We start from the raw sequence: 21064 nt of genomic DNA, 5'->3' as shown, positions 1-21064 counted from the left end.
TTCCCGGCGCTTGCCCCTCCCTTCTGGCACACAGAGTGCTGACAAACGTCACCTCCTACACACACTCTGTCCTCCTCCCATCTACTCTGGAGCTTCCACTGGTCCTGAGCCTCCCTGTCCTCTGCCACCACCTTCCCTGTGCCACCTTCCCAGCGTCACCATCCTGTTGCTCTCCTGCTTTCACCATCCTTGTGCAGAGCGCACGCTGCCAGGTGAGGCCTCTTGCCCACACTCAGCCCCTTGGACTGTGGGTGCCTCATGGGGCCAAGCGAGCAGCAGGCTGCTCAAGGACTTGTGGGGCTCAGCCCCCTGGCATGACAAGGCACAGGATTTGGGCTCTGCAGGGGTACGTACAGCACCCCAAAACCTGGATGGGCACTGCTGCAAGATGTTCCCAGTCCTTGTTTCCCCTGCTCCTTCCACCCCGCCCCCTCCCCCCCCCCCCCCCCCCCCCCGACGGCTGAGACAGGAAGAGAGGGGTGGTGCTAGGGGATTCTTCTACTACCCAGGACACCCTCAGGGCTCTGCTCCCTGTTCTAGAAGCATCACTGCAACTCCCCAGCTGTGAATGTGGACTGGTACCCAATGACCAGGAGGACAAGGGGGCCCCAGGCTGCTCCCCCAAGCAGCTGCCTCCCATGAGTCCTCTCTGCCCCCATCAGAATGGCCGCAGTGGACAGATACCTGCGCCAGCCCTGGAGCATGGTGCATGGCATCCCCATGGTCTCTGCTTTTGCCCCAAACTGGGAGAGAGTGGACAACTTCCAGAGCCGCCCTGAAGACATCGTGGTGGCCACCTTCCCCAAGTCTGGTGAGCAGCCCAAACCCCACCAGGTGTGGTGGTCCTGGGGGCGAGCATGTGGCATGGCCAGGACCTGCTATCTTGGGAGGGCACAAGTGGGATTTCCTTTCATCCCACGGTGGTCAGTTGGAGTCTGGGGGGCTTTGGTGGTGCTGGGAGTTTCCTCAATACCTTCCCCAATGGGCCAATTTCCCCAGGCACCACCTGGGTGAGTGAGATTGTGGACATGATCCTGCAAGGCGGTGACCCTGAGAAGTGCAAACGGGACGCCATCTCCAACCGGGTACCCATGCTGGAGTTTGCTGCCCCTGGGGAGATGCCAGCAGGTAGGGGCTGGGGGGGCTCATCTGGGGGCACCCAAGAGGGGCTGTGCCCAGAGGCACACAGGGACACCCTTTGTGGTCCTCAGGGACAGAGATGCTAGCTACCATGCCCTCACCCCGTGTGATCAAGAGCCACCTGCCTGCACATATCCTGCCCAAATCCTTCTGGGAAAATAGCTGCAAGGTAGCCCCCAGTCTCTGTCTCCTCAGCACTGCACGTGGTCTTCAGAGCCCCAAGGGATGAGAGCATCCCCACCACTGCGGAACCAGGTGTTGTCTCCCACCTCTTCCACAGATAATCTACGTGGGCCGCAATGCCAAGGACGTGGCCGTCTCCTTCTACCACTTTGACCTGATGAACAAGTTTGAACAACACCCAGGGACATGGGACCAGTACCTGGAGGCTTTCATGGCTGGCAAAGGTGGGGGGGGACCCATGGGAGCACGTGGGGACACTGAAGGTACCACCACGTGGTAAAGTCCATGGCCGCTCTCCCCACACAGTGGCCTATGGCTCTTGGTTTGACCACGTGCGGGGCTACTGGGAGCGCCGGCGGGAGCACCCCATCCTCTACCTCTTCTACGAGGACATGAAGGAGGTGAGGGGCTGGGGTTGACAGTGGGGCTGAGGCCTGGCGGTACTGGGGCTGAGCACCCGCCCCTGCCCCAGGATCTTCCCCGGGAGATTGCCAAGGTGGCCCAGTTCCTGGGGCAGGAGCTGACAGAGGTGGCACTGGAGGCCATTGCCCACCACACGTCCTTTGAGGCCATGCGGGACAATCCCAGCACCAACTACAGTGCTGTGCCGTCCCACCTCATGGACCAGGGCGTCTCCCCCTTCATGCGCAAAGGTGAGAAGCCTCGGTGGGCTCCCATACCCCTTGTCCCCTCTGGCCCCACTCATCCCCTTCTCACCCCCCCCAGGCATCACCGGTGACTGGAAGAACCACTTCACCATGGCCCAGAGCGCGCGCTTTGACCAATACTACGCACAGAAGATGGCGGGCACTGACCTGTGCTTCCGCACACAAATCTGAGGCCCTCACACCTCCAGATTTCTGCTTTTGCAAAAATAAAAGTTTTACTTTTGCCTTCCCACTGTCTCCCCAGCATCTTTTTGCACCCATTTGATAGCAGCTGCATCACTGTGTTGCGCATCACCCACTAGGACACACATCTAGCTGTGCACACACAGCTTTTGAGGGGGAGGAATAAATAATTCAGGGATGTGTTTCCAACACATGGGAAACAAATATGTTATACGGCCCCTGCGCACATCTCTGCTGCCACCCTGCACACAGTGGTCCCATGCCCACCGTCTCCATCCTTATATACCCATCAGCAGGTGTCAGAAAAGCCCCCACTGAGGTCACACTTTGACAGGGAGTGGGATGGGGATGGGCAGGGCTACTACTTTCCTTCCCCAGCAGCTGGGACATGGGAAAGAGGCACAGTGAGCGGGGTGGGCCAAAAGCATCCCTGGCACTGCCAGGAGAGAGATGTAGTCCCATCTACTGTCAGGGGCCTGGAACTTCTGCTGCTGCTGCCTCTCTGAAGGAGTCTCTCTGAAGATGTGATTTCTTTCTCAGATGCAGGTGAAACGGTCTGAGACATCCAAAAATGACATTCTGGTTTTGCTGGGTGTTGCTTGTTTTGTTCTTAAGCCCCTTGCTTCTTGCACCGACACAACCACCAGTCTTTCATCCACGTTCATCTCACCCCATCCTCTGGTGCTCCATGGGCCTTCCTCAAGCCATCGCCCCCTGGCCATGTGTTTCTGGGCTGAAGAAATCTGTATGAACGCTGGATTGCTTCTGGCAGTTCCTCTCTCAGTCCCTCAGCGTCATGACATGATGTGCAGCAGCAGGAATTTCCTTTCGTTCCTGCTCCCACTGCTTCCACAAAGTACTGCTGCTTGTGCCAGACTGCTCCTACACGCATGCAAATGACTTGAGTTTAATTTGTTCCAGGCACTTCCCTTCCTCTACAAACCCTTTGCATGCCTGCGCTGATACAAAGCCAAGCCTTGCAACATCCTCCTCTTTCCTTCCTCTTGCTTCTCAAGTGGCGCACTGCAACCACATAAGCAGAAAAAATTATCCCTCTTGTAATTCCCCCTGGACAGAGATGGGCTCTGCTCTGTCTCCAGATTTCTTTCTTAGTCTAAAAAGTCTGCAGGTAGACAAAGTATGGAATCAGGGATAGGTACAATTGGTGAATTTGGTCAAAATTTAGCAAGGATCTCATTTGTTTTTCATTCCCCTGTGGAGCTATGAACATATAAATGCATTACGAAATGTGAGTAAATTCCTGTATGGCTCAAGGCAATGGCTGTTGCACACCCGTTGCCAGAACCCGTGACAGCCTGGTCTTTGCCTGATTGCTCTGTGGGACAACTCCCTTATGAGTCCAAACTTCACGCACTAAAATCAGTCACCTCTGAGCTGACCTGGGCCAGGGAAAGCCCTGACATGAACGGGGCTGAGGGGGCACTGGATGGCTCCCACCACACCTACACCCTTCCATTTGCAGATCCAGCTGTCCCTGTGGCATGTAGCTGTCCTGCAGAAGGGCTGACACCAGTCTCCCCTGCCAGGGTGCAGCACTGAATGCACACAAAGCCTGGCCTCGATCCTTTTTCATTTTGTTTTTCCCCCTTGCAGAGTGGAAAGTCCCAAGCATGAGCCACCCCACTGTCTGCATGTTTACAAGCAAAGATGTCCCTGCAGCATCTGAGCAGCAGTGGAGATAATTAAAAAAGCTGAAACTGGACAAGGAAATACTGTAAGCACGGGTACATTTTTGTCCTCTAGAAGTGCTGAGATAATGTCACAAGTTGGCCAAGAAATGGCATTATGGCACAGGTCTCAGCTCGTCACCTTTTTCTGGAGTTTCCCTCTTACACTTGGGGATTACAAGGGCATCAGTGCTCTACTGAGGCCAAGCATGTGTTCCTCCATCTAACTTACCATCCCAACTCACACCTGGGGATAAACCAACCTCCACATTATAAACCACAGTCTTCCCCACCCACTCATTGCCCTCCCTCCAGAACACTTGTCTCTTACAACTCAAGACTTCCAAGTTCCTGTTTAGCCTCCAAATTACTTTCTTAAAATAACAGATAGGAAACATGCTGTCATGTGGTGCTTCTCAGGGCAAATGCCTCCCTTTTGTGCTCTGGTGCTGAATTTTTGAGGTGCTGGTGGTCATCGAGGTTTACTTGCTGCTACATTCGGGTAGATGTGGAAGGTGTTTTTGTACTTGTCTGTGAAAAACATGAGGCTAGATGCCCTTACGTGTGTGTAATTAGCCTTGAGTAACCTACAGCTATTAGAGATCAGAGGTTGCATCAGTTTCTGCAGCCGTTATGCTGAGTAATGCTAGATATGTGAAATGCAGACACAAAACACCGTTCACTTTCTTCAGCCTGCTTTTCATTTGTTTGCTGGATTTCATCCTCTAATCCTCTTCAAGTATATCTTTTATGCATTAAGAGTAATGTGAGCACCACCTTTAAAACCTGTCCTTTTAAATCCTACCTTTAAAAGTAGGATTTAACCCTCTGGTTCCACTAGCAATAGCTCTTAACTGCTACAGAAGAATTTGTTACTGGAGGTTTACAAGCAAAATCTTACGAAATTCAGCAGTATGTTTTTACTGCTGAAGATGGTGAAGGTCTAGAGTGCAAGGCATTTGAGGAGCAGCTGAGGTCCCTTGGTCTGTTCAGCCCAGAGCAGAGGAGGCTGAAGGGAGACCTTATGGCTGCCTACAGCTCCTCACAGGGAGAGGAGGGGCAGCGCTGAGCTCTGCTCTCTGGTGACAGCGACAGGGCCTGAGGGAACGGCATGGAGCTTTGACAGGGGAGGGTCGGGGGAGTGTAAGGGAAAGGCTCTGCACCAGAAGGTGGTGGGCATGGAACAGGCTGCCCAGGGCAGTGGGCACAGCCCCGAGCTGCCAGAGTTCTAGGAGCATTTGGGCAACGCTCTCAGACATAAGATTTGGGTTTTGCATGATCCTGTGTGGAGCCAGAGGTTGGACTCAATGATCCTTGCAGAACCCTTCTAATTCAGGATAATCTATGATTCTATGACTTTCAACTGAGTTTGCAACTCCAAGCATCTGTACAGATGGGGAATTAGTAGATTGAGAGTGGCCCTGTGTGCACCTGAAGCCTGGAAAGCCAACCATATGCATTGCCAGCAGGGAGAGGGAGGCTATTGTTATCCCCTACTCCACCCACAAGACTCCACCTGCAAGGAGTAACGGTTTTAAACTAAAAGAGGGTAGATATAGATAAGGTGTAAGGAAAAAAAATTTCACTGTGAGGGTGGTGAGGCGCTGGCACAGGCTGCCCAGAGAGACTGTGGATGCCCCATCCCTCGGCCAGGCTGAATGAGGCCCTGGGCAGCCTGATCCGGTGGGTAGCAACCAGCCCACAGCAGAAAGTTGGAATTGGGTGGGCTTTAAGATCCCTTCCAACCCAAGCCAATCTCTGATTCTACAGTCATGGTGAAACTACTGGAGGCGAGGCCAATTACTGTCACAACGTGCTGGTATAATTGCCCCAAACAGAGGGTTTAGAAAGTTTGTGTATTATAGACAAAATTAAAAAAAAAATACAGAGATGTATCTTCAGATTTCTATAGTTTCCAGTTAGTAAACATTTGCCTCAACTTTTGGAACTAATTGTCACACACAGTACTTAACAGCAAGACTAACATGCAACTCTTGAAAAGCTTTGCAAACAAAGCACAAGATGCTATTTGTTCCTGCAAGCAGTTTGTAAGTGAGTCTATTCTACAACAACCAATTTTGTTATAGCAGCTAGGACCTTAAAAGGAGCAAAAAATATTTTTAGCCATGAGAAACCTTATCTCTGAGCTACAGGATGCAAATCCTTCTGAGAATCTGGCTCTGTGGCAACATCGTGATATTCCCTAGCACAGAGAAGACCGTCCTAACTATTAAATTACTGAAGCACAACAAAGCAATGCATAATCCCAGAAGACATGCCCCCTTATGATCATCCCATATTGTATTACTCCTTCCTATTGAAAATACATGTTCAGGGTGAAACTTATTTAAAGTCCTTCTGCCCAATGCCAAACCTTGCCAGAGCTGCCCAGGCACAGAGCAGGTGAGCTGCAACACACAGAAGCAAACCAGCACAACACATTGCACCGTATGAACCAGAGCACAATGCTTTTGCACCTCAGAAGGCTCTGCTAGGTAAGAGATTTGCTGCATGGCATTGTCCCCTTCACCCCGCTGAATCGCGCTGGATCAAGCATACCATTTTCTGTCTTATTTTTAGTTCTCATTTTTGATTCCTTGTGGTTAAGAGCTCCTTTCAGGACATAGTGCTTACATTTCCAAAAGAGAGACAGCCCAGAAGATGCAGGTTCCATCTCAGGAAGCACCTCTGGCAGCCAGGAAGTACTCAGACCCACAGTTAGACACCCGAACCAAGCCTACAACATGACCAGTGTGTTGCTGATGTGCCCCAGACAGCAGCAATGAGCCTTCTGCACCAGAGCTGCCATTATTTGTATTACTTAAACAGTGTAGAAGGCTTGAGGTGGCTTAATGATGTCTACAATATCACTTGTTCCTGTTAGTCCCATCACAGGTGTCCCTCCACCTTGTGTAGCCCAGGGCTCTTGCCCCAAGACTGGCTATACCTTCATGCATGCAATTCCTGAAGCACAGCTGCCTGTTGGCTCAGCAGAACCCTGTGCATATTCTGGGAATAAAGAGTAAAAAATATCTTTTACATACATTACTTGTACCATGAAAAGAAGAAACATTAAAATATACAGGCATCATGGCTGTTGCAATTGAAAACAGACCTCAAGTCAGATGTGGCTGTACATTCTTCAGCGCATCTCAATATTCCTTCAGTGTTTACAGAGATATCACTTATTTTCTCATAGTTACACATCTGCCAGCATTTACTGACTAATATAGCACCTACACAGATGAAGAAGTCCCCTATTATTTGCTTTCATGTCCTGGGTAAGGATTTTATTCCTCAGGGAGAAACTACAAAGGTACAATAAACAAAGGATTACATTCTTGTGCAAATAGACAGGTCTGAGGGTAGCAGGGACCTCTGACAGTGCTGGGACTGCTGCCACCCCTACCCAGGGAAAGGAGTACCCTCAGGGGAAAGTTAACAGTAGGAAACAGAAAGGGAAAAGCAAATCACCAAGCATCCTTTCCCGTCTTTTCAGTCCAGAGACCACACATAAGATTGAAAGGCCCTGCTCAAGCAGCAGTAGACTCACACACAACGCAGAGGTGGAGTGCTCCCAGCCAGAGGAGAAAGCTCCCAAGCTATCCAGCCCTCACTCCTGCCATGGCCACAAAAGCCACCAGCTCCAAGAAATGTCTCCATGTTCTTGCTTTCCATGTGGCTCTTGTAGCACCTGTCTTCTGTGGGAACATGCTGGTCTGGCCAACGGAGGGCAGCCACTGGCTAAACGTGAAGATGGTTATTCAGGAGCTGATCCGCCGTGGGCACAGTGTCACCATCCTCGTGTCCAATGCTTCCCTCTTCATTCAGCCCAAGGCTGAAACCACTGAGAAGTTTGAGGTCTTTAATGTGCCCTTCAAGAAGGACACCATTGCAAACCTGATTGAGGATATTGTGGCATTGTGGCTGAACTACAGGCCAACAGCCTCGACCTTCTGGCAGTTTTACAAGGAGCTGGGGAAACTGTCCAAAAGCTGGCACCAGGTCAACCGGCAGATGTGCGATGCAGTGCTGACCAACCAGGAGCTGATGGCCCATCTGCAGGGCTCTGGCTATGACATGCTGCTGTCAGATCCAGTGACTCTATGTGGGGACCTCGTGGCTCTCAAGCTGGCACTGCCCTTCGTGTACTCACTGCGCTTCTCTCCAGCCTCCACTGTTGAGAGGCACTGTGGCAAGATCCCAGCCCCACCATCCTACACACCTGCAGCCCTGTCTGAGCTCACTGACCACATGTCCTTTGGCGAGAGAATTAAAAATATCTTGTCTTATCACTTGCAAGACTACATTTTCCAGAGCTACTGGGGAGAATGGGACACCTACTACAGCAAGGTCTTAGGTAAGCTGTTGCTACATAGCTTCTCATCACTCAGACTCCCATACTGTGAGCTGCAGAGCTGGGAGCCTAGAGGGTGGCAAAGGGAAGGCCTGGAGGGAGGAGCAATCAACACATGGCCACCGACAAATTTTTCATTATGTCCATATATGGAAAAGTGAGTAAGCCACCAGTGAAAGAGTCAAGCAGCTGAGGTTCAGGTTGGATATTAGGAAAAATTTCTTCTCAGAAAGAGTGGTGAGGCATTGGCACAGGCTGCCCATGGAGGTGGTAGAGTCACCGACCCTGGACGTATTCAAGAAACACGGAGATGTGGCACTGAGGGACATGGTTAGTGGGCATGGTGGGGATGGGTTGGTGGTTGGACTGGATGATCTTAGAAGTCTTTTCTAACCTTAATGATTCTGTGATTCTATGACCTCTTATATCCGGCACATAATGGCAGTCAGAAACAGTAGGCCAGAGTGATTACGGAGACCAAAACAATAAATTCATCTACAAAACAGGACCCCCATTTCACTGAAGATCCTGCTTTGATCTAGCCAGGCAATCCTTACAGTCTTGAGCCAGTAGTCACCAATCTGCCCAAGTTAGACACGTTTGCATCAATTGCACTCACCCCTGTCAGGATGCTGTGCTGGCATGGCACAGTGTGAAGACAGGAATCTGCAGACATCCCAACAGAGGGATTTGCCGTAATTAATTCTAACGTAGAGTCTTAAGAAACTTCCCCAGCACAGAGCGCTCTCAGCAAGAAGAGCAAAGCTCATACATCTCCCCTTCCCATGCTCACACTGAAAGCACACAGCAACAGAGCTGCTTTCCCAGTGCCGAGCATCATAACTGGGTGAGCTACAAGCCAGCCTTGACCCTTAATAGCAACTGAGGTGCACTGTGCTTTTGTAATAGACTTCACTTAAGTCACTGGTAATGAAAACCAATCCTTTCGAAGTACAACTTGTTTTGTGCAAACAGACCTTCCACCTACAAGGAACAGCAAAAATAACAAGTCTTCCTTGCAGGCTTTTGTTCTGGACTCTTTTGAGCAAATGCATAGAAAAATATGCTTGGGTAAGTATGCAATCAACGTGACATGTTTAATGAGCTCGCACAAACCGTGTGAAACAGGGCACTTCCAAGTCTCACAGGATGCGATCTGCCTGCATGCTGCAGGACTCCACAAGCACACCAAGCTCTTGTCATGTGTGCAGCAGACAGGAGCCTCATCTCAGCTTCTCAGGGCCTGACCACTACCTCCACTTCACCTTCATGCTGGAAAGGATGCTCTGGACAGCACAGGAGCCACAGCAAACACTCTGCCCAATGTCATGACTGGGAAAACTGAACCAGGCAGGAGTGCAATGATTATTTCTGGTGCAGTGAGGAAGGCTCACATCATTTCTTACCTGGAAATCAGAAGCATGGCTGTAAATAAAGCAGCTTTGTAGAGCTTCTAGTTCTACTTACAGTATATTATTGGCACTTGGTGACAGACAGAACATCCCACGGCCACCAACTCCCAGCTCCAGCCTCCTTCCTGGCCAGCTCTGGAGAAGGAATGTGAGGACAGCCTTATTCTGACACAGAAGTTGCTCGCTTTACCACATTGCCTCATCCACATGGAGATCAGCTTGCCAGCTGCAGCCCTGGATCACCATGCTAAGTGTACTGCAAACAGACACTAGGCAGCTTTACAAAGCAAAAAGATGCACACACAGTGGGTGAACATCTCTCTGAACATCAGTTGCCAATGGAGCTGCCAGAGGAATGACAAAGTCTCCTCTTGTACCAAAAAATAACACAGATTGTAGCTAGATAGGCACAAGAACCAGGACAGCTCAGAGAGACAACCCACGCAGGGCTGAGCTCACAGATGTCTGCATTGCTTCAGAGGAAACATCTTCCAGCTTCAGCAAGTCATTGACCACCAGATGGAGCCAGCTGGTCCCAGTCACCTTTTCCCTGGGAAAACGTGCCATTATCCACGACAGGATTTTGCACCAGCTACCTTGGCTCTTTGCCTTGCAGTGTCATGCAGGCCCAGCCCATCTTGGTGTGCCTTGCTGCTCCCGAGGAAGCACGGCCACAGAGGCACTGTAAAGCACTGCAAATCATGTCAGGGAAGAAGGTGGCTGTGCTGTGGCTGCTGGCTGCACTGGGCTCCGTGTCTGGCGGGAAGGTGTTGGTCTGGCCAGTTGATAACAGCCACTGGCTCAACATGGAGTATATCCTGCAGGAACTTGTAACCCGGGGCCATGAGGTGACTGTGCTACTGCCTTCGTGCTTCCTTATACTCAATGGCACCCAGCCCTCACCCTTCCATTTTGAGGTGGTCGAGGTGCCAATTAGCAAAAGTGAGATGGCTGCCACAATGGATGAAGGCTTCTATTTTTGGTTCTATGAGGAGAGAAAGTTACCTTTCTGGGAAAGATTTTACAAGATAATTCATCTGCTGCGCAAGGTCGAGAATGTAACCAAAACCATTTGCGATGGAGTCGTGAAGAACAAGGCGCTGCTGGAAAGGCTGAGGGCATCTGCCTTTGATGTCTTCCTAGCAGACCCACTGATGCCCAGCGGGGAGCTGTTTGCAGAGAAGCTGGGTATCCCTTTGGTGTACACCATCCGGTTCTCCATGGGCAACACGGTGGAGCGGCTCTGCGGGGGGCTCCCAGCACCTCCTTCCTACGTGCCAGCCAGCCTAAGCTCCCTAACAGACAAGATGACCTTCACGGAGAGGCTAAAAAACATGTTCTCCTATGCTCTGCAGGACATTTTATACCATTACTTTCTCTGGGGACACTGGAATCAGTACTACAGTGATATTTTAGGTAAGGCTGCTCTTACTCACAGAGATTACACATACTGTACACATAGGTCTGCAAACCCAGAGCCTTGTTGCTACGGTATGAGTTAGGACCAAGGCAGTCCTGAATTCCTTTCCTCCAAAATATTTGTGTCACAGCAAACAACTCAGGCAAGAACAAACCTTACCTGTTTCTAGCTACTGCTAAAACCATACAGGTACTTTTAACATAGGCAAACCTATCAAGTGCTAATATCACTTGAAACAGAGCCTGTCAGTCAAATGTGACAGACACAAAGAAGAGAAAAATACCACTGCATTTCTACCAAATGCTACTACTGAACTAAAATTTCTAAAGAAGAAAGCTATACATTTTTAGAAGGCTGTCTACCAGAGTTACCTCTTCCCTTAGTAACACTCTCACTCCTTAGCTCTCCTCAGAATGAAGAGAAAACAGCCTCCCTAAGTCTTTTATAGATTTGGAAGAGCAGCTGTCCCTGCAGGCTAAGAAGACTGCAGTGCACTGAGTCTCAGTGGGCTGTGGTACAATTCCCCCAGCAGCAAGGAAAAAGTCTTTGGCTTTTTTGAAGGTGTCCAAAAGAAGAAGTAGTTGGGGTTGCTTACTTGTTAATCTAATAACAATGGCAGAACTAATTCTGCCATTATCCTTAATTATTTTAAGGAGTTCTTGTCATGATTAGGAGGAAATACGACAATCTTAATTAATTAACAAATTTATGTATTTATTTTGCGGTGGAGGAGGAGGAATTAAAAGGTTATTATTTCCATGTGAGCGGTTAAGTGCCTTTATTTATTTTTCAGATCTGTAGTAGTGTGTGGTTTTGTTGAGAGAGCAAAGTTGGCAGGAAGTCCTACTACTGGAGTACTTAGCTACATATTTATTTGTGTTGCTTATCAAGTTTGGCAGCAGCTAGAAAGCCTTGTGCTGGAAGCAATGTACTTTGCTGAGCCAAGGCTGTGTCAGCTTCGAGCTGCCTGAACTGAGTGATTTATTGGGTTTTCTACTAGTCATAAAATGTGTGCATTAGCATTTAAGGTTACCCATACAAAGTCTGTTAGCCCACTTTTTCTCCCCTCTGACTGCAATCTGCTGTATCTCCTGTCTGAGATGTATCAGTCCAGTGAGGGTCCCATGTAGTGGTGCTGAGCTCCTGGAGGAGTGCTCAGGCCCTACTTCGACTCATCACAAACCTCATCCTCCTGCTCAGGAAAGAGCAGGTGCCTGTTCTCCTCCATTTGCACAGCAGTGACATAAAGCACCTTTGATTTATCTGTGGGATTGCCTTCAGTAGGGGAATTTAGGACTTGTGTTGGATTGCCCTGAACAGTGAGGGGCAAAGAAGGTGAGCAAAACCCAAGCTCCCCATTTCCTCCTCTTTCTTCCATAGAATGGCCTTGATGCTGGGATGACCTCTGCCAGGACAGCGCCCTTCCAGTAATGTGCCCACAGCATCTGGTGAAAGAGAATACAGGAGCACACTGTGGGCTAGTTGTGAATCACTGCAGGTTGTTCTGTCTGCACATAGTAAATCAGGAGATTAAAACTGTAACCAGCTGTACAGGAGTTTGGTTCTTACATGGCAAAGAAGCAAATCTAGGCTGTAGTCAAGTGAAAAGACTGAGATCCTTGGGCTCCCCTAGCCTGAACTCCTGCTGGGTAGAGGGATGTATACCTTGAAGATCTGGCAGCAGGGCAAGGGCTTCTGGGCCTCACATGCTGCAGGCTGCACATTCTGGTGAGCAGAAACGGGAATTGCCTTCATTTCCAGAGACTGGCTGCAGCTCTGCAGGAGATTCCAGAACAGGATTTACTGCTTGCCCAGCCCTCCGACAAGTGGCGTTTGGTGTAATGACATGCCCTCTTGCCAAGGCTGGCACCAAGTGTATCTCACTTTTACTGGCTGTTTCCAAAGTTGTTTGCACACTGAGGTAGTGAACTGTTTCAGGCGTGCTCAGACTGGAGTTGTGCATGGACTGCTGAGATGATAGGGCAAAGATTCTCCTGGCTACTCTGGGCCTATGCGTGCTGCTGGAGTGTTGGCTTTTGTGGGAAGGTGGTGGTCTGGCCCACTGATGCCAGTCACTGGATCAACATTAAAGTGTTGCTGGAAGAGCTCGTTCTCCGGGGTCATGAAGTGACTGTGCTGGTACCATCAATAAATATGCTCATCAACTACCAAGACACCTCATCCCCTTTCACCTTTGAGGTCCTGAAAGTGAACTTTACCCAAGAGACCCTGGATGCTCTCATGGAGGACTTCCTCAATCTCTGGATTAATGACCTCCCTAATCTGTTCCCCTGGGAGGTTGCGTGGAAGATGAAAGAAGCCATATACTCCTTTTCCAATTTGTCAAAGCAGTCCTGTGACGCCTTAGTGTCAAATACTCAGCTGATAGCAAGGCTGCATCAGGCCAAGTTTGATCTTCTGATCGCTGACCCTCTGGCTGTATGTGGTGAGCTTGTAGCACACCTCCTGGCAATCCCTTTTGTCTACAGCTTCCGTTTTTCTGAGGGGAACGTGGTAGAGCGGCTGTGCGGTGGGCTTCCATCTCCACCTTCTTATGTGCCTGCTAGCACAATAGGGATGACGGACCAGATGTCCTTTGTGGAGAGACTGTGGAATTTCTTATTTTACTTTTCCATGGATTTATTTTTCTTGAAGTTTTGGCGAGATGAATGGGATGGATACTACAGTAATGTCTTGGGTAAGGCAGCTGTTGAGCACTCTCTTGCATAAATTGTGCCTTTTGAATGTTTTCAGAGTATAGTGCCATAGCCTCAAAATACTTTCTTAAAATGTCTCAGTGCTGTAGATGATCTCCTTGAAGATGTAGTCCCATGTTAGAAGGGAGCATACTGAGCTCCTTCCAGCACTGATAGAAGAGAGGGAAAGGTTGCTGAAGGAGGCTCTGGGTCACTACAGACGGAGACACTAGTCTCTGCTGTGTCACAGCTACCAGTCTGTTCTGGTTCTATACTTTAGTCCTCATTCACAACTGCTGCATTCATTTGTTGTAAAACAGATCTCTGATTTCTTTTATTCTTTTCTACATTTCATGCAAAATTTAAAAATTCGTTGTAGCAGTTTCAATACACAGCGGTGCATAATTAACCTAATCTCTTAACAGAGGTCAGCAGATATGGTAATTCTGTTTTGGTGAGATGGAGATTGTGCTTTATCTTTTAAGGCTTGTGTAGCCTAACAGATACCAGTGCATTCCTGCTGTATCTCCACTTAAGGATCTTTAGGGCACGTAGTTACAATTTTTGTCAATAACGATACTGCTGGTCAGCTCTTCTTGTAAGCTGCATGCCTGTTTTAGAGCTGATAGAGGAATTTAGAGGATAACTGTTGTTTCTTAATTTTGAGGACAGGCACTTCTACAACTAAGGTGGTAGCAGATAAAGACTGGAGGGCAATATCATTGTTTAAGTAAATGCAAGCTACTGGAGACAGTTCCACTGGTAACATGGAGCCAGGATGGAAATGGAGGCGATCTGGTTCTAATTAGGAACATTGGCTGTCGTTGGATGAGAAGGACAAAGTTGCATGCATTCATGTTGCATGCATCATCTGGGGGTACCATCTGGCAGCCCTGATTGGTATGGATGCTAAGTGTGGGTTCATCTTCTCCAAGAACAAATGTTAAGTATTGTCATGTTTCCCTTTCTTTTACCATGCAGAGTATGAAATACAGTTTCTTTAATCTATATACTCAAAACTACCATTCTAGCCTATTACAGCACAGGCTTGACTCAAAGTCTGTTAAAGAGACCTTTCAGTTCAGTGGACATTGGACCTCGTATAGAGTATCTGTGTTCAAGCAGATAACATTCCAGTCTCTTCTTGAGTTTCCAGTGAACACCTCTCTGCCTTCCAGACTAGCCCTTCTTCCATGGGCTGAACTTTTCTACCATGTAAGACTTCACAACTTCACACGACAACTTACAGAATGACACTTTGATATCACTCTAGTAGTAATGCAGGTGTCATTTTCACTCCTGTAATTTTATAGCTGAGTCACTGCCCTCTACTTTAGAAAAAAAAAAACCCCAAACCAACTCCACCAACGTTTTATTTGCTTTTAAGATGATCAAGTAGTATAAGATGCTCTATGGGCAACTTTCCTCCTGCTATTTATTTTGCTTGGATATTATTTGCATTAGATTGGCCTTGGAAAATCATTTAACACTTTTAACCCTTTTCCATTTTGTGGGGAAAATACTGCAGAGAACTTGCAAGATGTGCATAAGGAAATGTATTTTCCAAATGGGGAACTATAAAAGAGTTTTTTCCTTTTTTTTTTTTTTTTTTTTTTTTTTTTTTTTTTTTTTTTTGTGCAGATGAATTTCTAGAGACATAGGATTTTGTCTAAAACAGCATTCACAGGACCTACAGTTTGGGCCAATTTTTCCCTATACATTTGAGCAGGAGATTTCCCAGTCCCCAAGAGAACTAGGGCTAACTGTACCTGTTTTATGACTGTAGTCTGAGCAGCCACAGACTGAGACATCATTTGAAAAGCACAACAGAACTTAGTTAAAAACTTTCTTCTTCCCTGACTTCTGATCATCACTTTGTGATTCATTTAATTTTATGTGGCCATAAGTTTTCTGTGACCATTTTCTTCCCCCAAATGGCATTTTATTACAAGCATGGGTAATGAAGTTTTCCAGCAGTACAAGAAATGGACAGAAATTAAATGCTTCCCAACTTGGTCATGTGCTGCTCTACATTTATCCTGAAGGTTCAGAATGGTTTTAAAGATACTTTTGTTTTGTTTGTGACAACTTAGGAAGATTGAAGAGGGACAGGACAAGGAATAGGTCTAGATTTGTCCAGGTTTTCTCTTCATGCTCAATTTGACAGAATACACTGACTGGGAGTACCAGAATACAAAGGTAAGGCTAATATTTTGCAATCTACTGCAAACAAGATTATACTCGTGATTGTTTTAAATGCCTTGTACCTTGCCCACAGGAAGGCCCACAACCCTGTGTGAGACAATGGGAAAAGCAGAGATATGGCTAATCAGAACATACTGGGATTTTGAATTTCCTCGCCCTTTCCTGCCCAACTTTGAGTTTGTTGGAGGACTTCATTGCCAGCCTGCAAAGCCACTGCCAAAGGTATTCTTTGTTCTGCCACTGGCTGGTTATCTACAAAATCTATTTTCATCCCTGATCAGCCACGTCATGAGAAAGCTCATTCTTTAAACCAATGTTCTACTGCTGGTGGGAGCAGGAAGCTATTTAGAAGTCTGCCCAGACTTGAACAAACTGAGGGCTGGCTTTACAGCTTGCTTTCAAAAGATGATAGCTGTGTCAGCAGGAGCAAATATGGGTATTTGTTTTAGGAGAAACAGGTGTTACCACAGTGAAATACCTGATGCAGCAGGACACTGTGACAAGAAAAGCTCTTTAGACAAAATGGAGCCAAGACTTGCAGAAAGAGACTAGTGCTGAACACTTTTTCTATTGGTGCTTAGTTTAAGACATCTTAAAGGCAGTTACTCTGCAGTTCCAGCTGCTGTGACTGCCAATATTCAGGTGGAATTTGAAACTCCTGGATATTGATGATGATGAAGACATGACAAGCTCTGGTCTAGATTATCACCCCCGCAGGAGCCTTTTAGGAGGCAGCATAAATTGTCCACTGAAAAAAAAAAAAGTAGATTTTCTTGACTCTTAACTGCTACAGGGGTTGAGTTGAGAGAGAGGCATAGCTGTCTCCCTTTGAATACTATTACTTCATCTCACATGACGCTACCTAAAAGAAGGAACAGGAAGATCTATTGGTCTCACATGTTAAGTCTGGTTAGCAATACATGCTATACTACAGGAAATGCAGAACTGGCTAACAAAGGGACAGCAGCAACTTGACAACTCTCTACTCAGGATGCTGCAACAACCTGTCAGTTTTCAGCGATGTTTCCTCCTGAAGGTCTGTGTACCATGACAAACTATGCCAGGGAAGGTGGCACAGAGTATGCCTTCTCTCTCCAGTGGCAGGATCCATTCCTGTTGGTCATGCTCTGAAAGAAATGTTTCCTGAAACTTCCCAACTTGCGTTCAAAGAGACAAAGCTTCTTCTGCTTCTCTTGATGCTCGTCTCACTCCTTCTTGGGGAGAAGCTGCCTGTTCTGAACAGGGCCACGTGTATCTTTGTAATAGCCTTCTGTCAGCAGAGGTGCTTGTAACACCACGATCATCTTCTTGATAAACTAAATAAATTATGCTCTCTCTTCACATAATCTGTGTAATCTGCACTGTGTGATTACTGTTAGCATGCCTTCTACCTCCTAGGAAATTGAAGAATTTGTTCAGAGTTCAGGGGAACATGGCATTGTGGTATTTTCTCTCGGGTCAATGATCTACAACCTAACCGATGAAAGAAGTAATGTGATTGCCCGAGCCCTCAGCCAGCTTCCACAAAATGTGAGTTCACTTTCAAGTTTAAAACAACCTGCCTTGCTTTTTTGTCACTCACACATCCTTCAGCAAACCTACATTGACTGGCCTGATTTTTATCTGCATCTCTGCTGGATATCCCATGGCCAGAAGCTGGGCTCTGCAGAGGCAGACTGCTGAGACATCCCAGGTAGAATTAAGGTATTTCTCCTCCCCGTTCCTGACCCAAATGGTATTGGAGGTATGTCATAGGCCAAAATAACTAACCAAAGATCTAAACTGGAGCCAAAGCTATTTGAATCACTCTGTAAAGATATGTGAGTTTGAGATAATGCTCTGCTTTATGTGAGTTTGAGATAATGCCACAGTCATAGTGTTTATCTTAGTGTTCCTTTGTTCAAGGTCCTCTGGCGATACAAAGGAAAAAAGCCAGCAGCTCTGGGCTCCAACACCAGGACCTATGACTGGATACCCCAAAATGACCTGCTTGGTGAGACTGATTCTATCTGGGATGAATTACACCCTTGGAAAAGCTGTTTCCTTTATTTTCTCTGCTAAAATGTCTTATTCAGGTGAAAGAACCCCAACACTTATCGCTAGTTTGTTTTGTACCTCAAGCAGCAGAGGTTAGCTCTTGAAGCCCTAATTTCCTAGTTTGTCTTTGACTTTAAGGTGAGTGGGCTATACAAGAACCATGGAAGACACAACTGGATCATAAAGGGATCAGTGGCTCAGAAAGGTAGTAATTTGAGCTTAGCTGTACAGATGGATCTCTTAAGCAAAAGTCCCAATTTTACAGAGCCCAGTGGCATTAGTCTGCAAGGACTAAGAACCACATGTAAGACAGTAAGAAAGAAGACGTGCTCTAGACTTCACCTCTACAGTTCATTTCCTGAGTGCATTCTTCAAAACGCGTCACACATCTTAGGTCAACTAAGGCTGCAGAAAAGGCTGTTGTGAACCTGAGCCAATGTGAAAACTGGAACTGCACGACTGCAGAAGGGCTGAAGTAACTTCAGGGTAGTCTGGAGGAATGTACCAGTTCACATACTGTATTTAAACATGAATGTGTGGAAGTTAAGCTAAGCGTGCATGCTCGGATGCCAATCCAGAAGTCAAGGTGCATTTGCTTGAGCAGTTGACGGCTCTGATATTCCTGTGAACATGGTCTGCTGCTGCTACATGTGTCTCACCTTCCCTGTTGCAGGCCACCCCTTGACAAAGGCCTTCATTACACATGGTGGGACCAATGGGATCTATGAAGCTATTTACCATGGAATCCCAATGGTTGGGATTCCCATGTTTGCTGACCAGCATGACAACGTTGCTCACATGAAGGCAAAAGGAGCTGCAGTTGAGCTGGATTTCAGCACACTGACAACGCAGGATCTAGTTGATGCAGTGAATACAGTCATTAACAATGCCACGTGAGTTGCACTTTTCTGTCAGAGTGATGTTATTTAAACCTTGCGCTGCTGATGTGAGACGTTCTGCTGGCACTTCTGGGAACTCAAAATATTGAATAGCTGGCACTTAGTAAAGATTTGTTTTTTATCTAAGACCGAAGAATCAGCATCTTCTCAGAAAAGAGAGAGCAGCATTCTACTTTGTTTGTATTGCATTTTAAGATTCCTTTGAGAAAGATAGCTCAGAAGCAACTCCCAAGATGATTCTCTGTTCACTGCTACCATAAATTCTTTGGATACATTGCATGACAATGCAAAGTTGTTTTATCTATTCTCTGTATGGAACTGTTACAGTTCTCTTATCTGAGCCTCCAGTATCCTTAGGTTATTGTAGCTACATTGTACCTGAATGTAAGAACATTTCCATGACACTTTTTTACAGGAGTAACTGGTATCATTTGGAATAATTTTTTTTTTTGCAAAAGATTGGCTTTCTCTATTATAGCTTGTATCTCAAGTTCTGTGCAGTAAGAATAAACTGGGCTGGTCTCAAATATTTTTAAATAATATTTTCAAATATTTTTAAATAATATTGATGAAAGTAAAAGCAGTATTTTCTACCTTCCTCAAGACAAAAGCCAGCCGTGGAATGGGTTGTTTCAGAAATCAGTGACGAATCTCCTTCCTTTTTTTTTTTTTTTTTCAGCTACAAGGAAAACGCTTTAAAGTTATCCAAGATACACCATGACCAGCCAATGAAGCCTCTGGAGAGAGCTGTCTTCTGGATTGAATTTGTCATGCGTCACAAAGGAGCAAAGCATTTGAGACCAGCTGCTCACCATCTCACCTGGTACCAGTACCACTGCCTGGATGTTCTGGCATTCTTGTTCACCTGTACAGCCATTGCTGGCTTCATTCTTGTCAAGTGCTGCATATTTTGCTGTAGAAAATGTGTTAGGATCACAAAGAAAAAGAAAGAATAGATATGTTGATCCCTTCAGCAGTCTTTCTTCAGTAAGGCATTACTGCATATTCCTTGATAAATACAATTATTAGGATATGCTTTAAACTAGGCATATCATGAAGAACCTCATTGAATTACGTCATGCTAAAAAGCAGTTAGAGGGCTGCTTGCTAAGCCAGCAAATTACTTCTGGCCTCTATAACATTGAATTATAGCTGCTTTATCCCTTGGGAAGCTGTTAGCTGATCACACAGTATTCCTAGAATGGTAATTACTGCTCTAACTTTTCAAATTCACTTTGGCATTCTTTATAAATTCAACCTTTCTGTGTGTTGTCCAGTGGTCCTGCAATTAAGTTTTCTTAGCCTAGCTCTGTCCTCCCACATAAAATCACGTGATTCAAAACCAAAATACCTCTCCTGTCAGTATAGCTCCAGATTGAATAGTGAAGCTCCTAAAAAGCACCCAACTGAAAGGCTAGCATCATGAAAGACTGGGAGCTGCCAGAGTCTGGGGGAGCTTGTATAATCACTTTCTACATATGCACTACTTAGTGGTAGAGAGGAGACCAAAGCTTATCTGAGTCCTGAAATCAGTAGACAAACTGTTTACTTTCCTCTGGGAACCATTTCTTTTTCCCATCCAGTATGCTTGGATTCCTGCTGCACATACCATCATTCCAACTACAACAGCACAGGTGTGTGAAAATAACCTACACCTGTCAGTAACGTGCTCATGTTAAACCCCGAATCCTCTGAGCCATAGTAACTGATAAACCCAGAAAATCCATGAGGTGGAACTTACAAAGTAGTCATGTCATGCATAGGAACAACACAATAGTTACTTGCCTTGTCTGAAGTACTGGTGGGAAAACAATGCTGCCCGTGGCTCAGATAGAGTGATGTTAAATGTTGCACTACTGAAACTATTTAAGGAGACTTTACTGATGAACACCTACTAAACTGATGCTAGTTCAGGCCACCCGTTCAAGGTAAGGCTAATCCACTATTATGCCAACATACTTAAGAAAGAATCTGCCCCAACTTTAACTGATGTTTGTTCTATTCTGGATGTTGTGGATTTGTTTTCAAACAGACTGGGAAAACATTATCTTTGTTTACATAATAAAATTCCCTTCAATATATTAACTTTTAAATTGCCTCCTCTGTTAACAGCTTCAGCTCCACTTAAATCTCTTCACACAAAAACCTTCACAAAAGTGTAAGTGAATGGTTTCCA

At 46.6% G+C, this 21064-nt stretch overlaps 2 protein-coding genes across 6 annotated transcripts; both read left to right on the top strand.

Annotated features, from left to right (window-relative positions):
- LOC110398539 (sulfotransferase family cytosolic 1B member 1-like) lies at nucleotides 44–2221 on the top strand. 3 transcript variants are annotated; one of them, XM_021396267.1, is made up of 8 exons: nucleotides 44–212; nucleotides 663–811; nucleotides 1000–1128; nucleotides 1212–1309; nucleotides 1421–1547; nucleotides 1606–1724; nucleotides 1796–1976; nucleotides 2050–2221. In XM_021396267.1, exons 2-8 carry the CDS (start codon nucleotides 664–666, stop codon nucleotides 2160–2162), a joined length of 915 nt encoding a protein of 304 aa, XP_021251942.1. In that variant the 5' UTR covers nucleotides 44–212; nucleotide 663; the 3' UTR covers nucleotides 2163–2221. The 3 variants fall into 3 exon arrangements, with proteins under 3 accessions (XP_021251942.1, XP_021251939.1, XP_021251941.1); XM_021396264.1 differs by lacking the exon at nucleotides 44–212 and adding an exon at nucleotides 218–346; XM_021396266.1 differs by lacking the exon at nucleotides 44–212 and adding an exon at nucleotides 220–346 and having other exon boundaries at nucleotides 1630–1724.
- LOC110398466 (UDP-glucuronosyltransferase 2A2-like) lies at nucleotides 7487–20973 on the top strand. 3 transcript variants are annotated; one of them, XM_021396112.1, is made up of 6 exons: nucleotides 7487–8222; nucleotides 16026–16174; nucleotides 17351–17482; nucleotides 17858–17945; nucleotides 18663–18882; nucleotides 19568–20973. In XM_021396112.1, exons 1-6 carry the CDS (start codon nucleotides 7487–7489, stop codon nucleotides 19842–19844), a joined length of 1602 nt encoding a protein of 533 aa, XP_021251787.1. In that variant the 3' UTR covers nucleotides 19845–20973. The 3 variants fall into 3 exon arrangements, with proteins under 3 accessions (XP_021251787.1, XP_021251785.1, XP_021251786.1); XM_021396110.1 differs by lacking the exon at nucleotides 7487–8222 and adding an exon at nucleotides 10237–11047; XM_021396111.1 differs by lacking the exon at nucleotides 7487–8222 and adding an exon at nucleotides 12458–13749.

This window comes from Numida meleagris, chromosome 4, assembly GCF_002078875.1.
Source record: "Numida meleagris isolate 19003 breed g44 Domestic line chromosome 4, NumMel1.0, whole genome shotgun sequence".
Classification (NCBI taxonomy): Eukaryota; Metazoa; Chordata; class Aves; order Galliformes; family Numididae; genus Numida; species Numida meleagris.
Note: the sequence above shows the minus strand (reverse complement) of the source record. Positions and strands in the feature narration are given on the sequence as shown.

What these genes read in the sequence shown, in the direction of transcription:
- LOC110398539 (XM_021396264.1), top strand. Translation starts at nt 315, where the DNA reads ATGACAAGGCACAGGATTTGGGCTCTGCAGGG. An exon ending in TCTACGAGGACATGAAGGAG is followed by an intron (nt 1,725 to 1,795) that starts GTGAGGGGCTGG and finishes CCCCTGCCCCAG; the next exon opens with GATCTTCCCCGGGAGATTGC. An exon ending in CTCCCCCTTCATGCGCAAAG is followed by an intron (nt 1,977 to 2,049) that starts GTGAGAAGCCTC and finishes CACCCCCCCCAG; the next exon opens with GCATCACCGGTGACTGGAAG.
- LOC110398466 (XM_021396110.1), top strand. Translation starts at nt 10,252, where the DNA reads ATGCAGGCCCAGCCCATCTTGGTGTGCCTTGCTGCTCCCGAGGAAGCA. An exon ending in CTGCAAAGCCACTGCCAAAG is followed by an intron (nt 16,175 to 17,350) that starts GTATTCTTTGTT and finishes TCTACCTCCTAG; the next exon opens with GAAATTGAAGAATTTGTTCA. An exon ending in TCAGCCAGCTTCCACAAAAT is followed by an intron (nt 17,483 to 17,857) that starts GTGAGTTCACTT and finishes CCTTTGTTCAAG; the next exon opens with GTCCTCTGGCGATACAAAGG.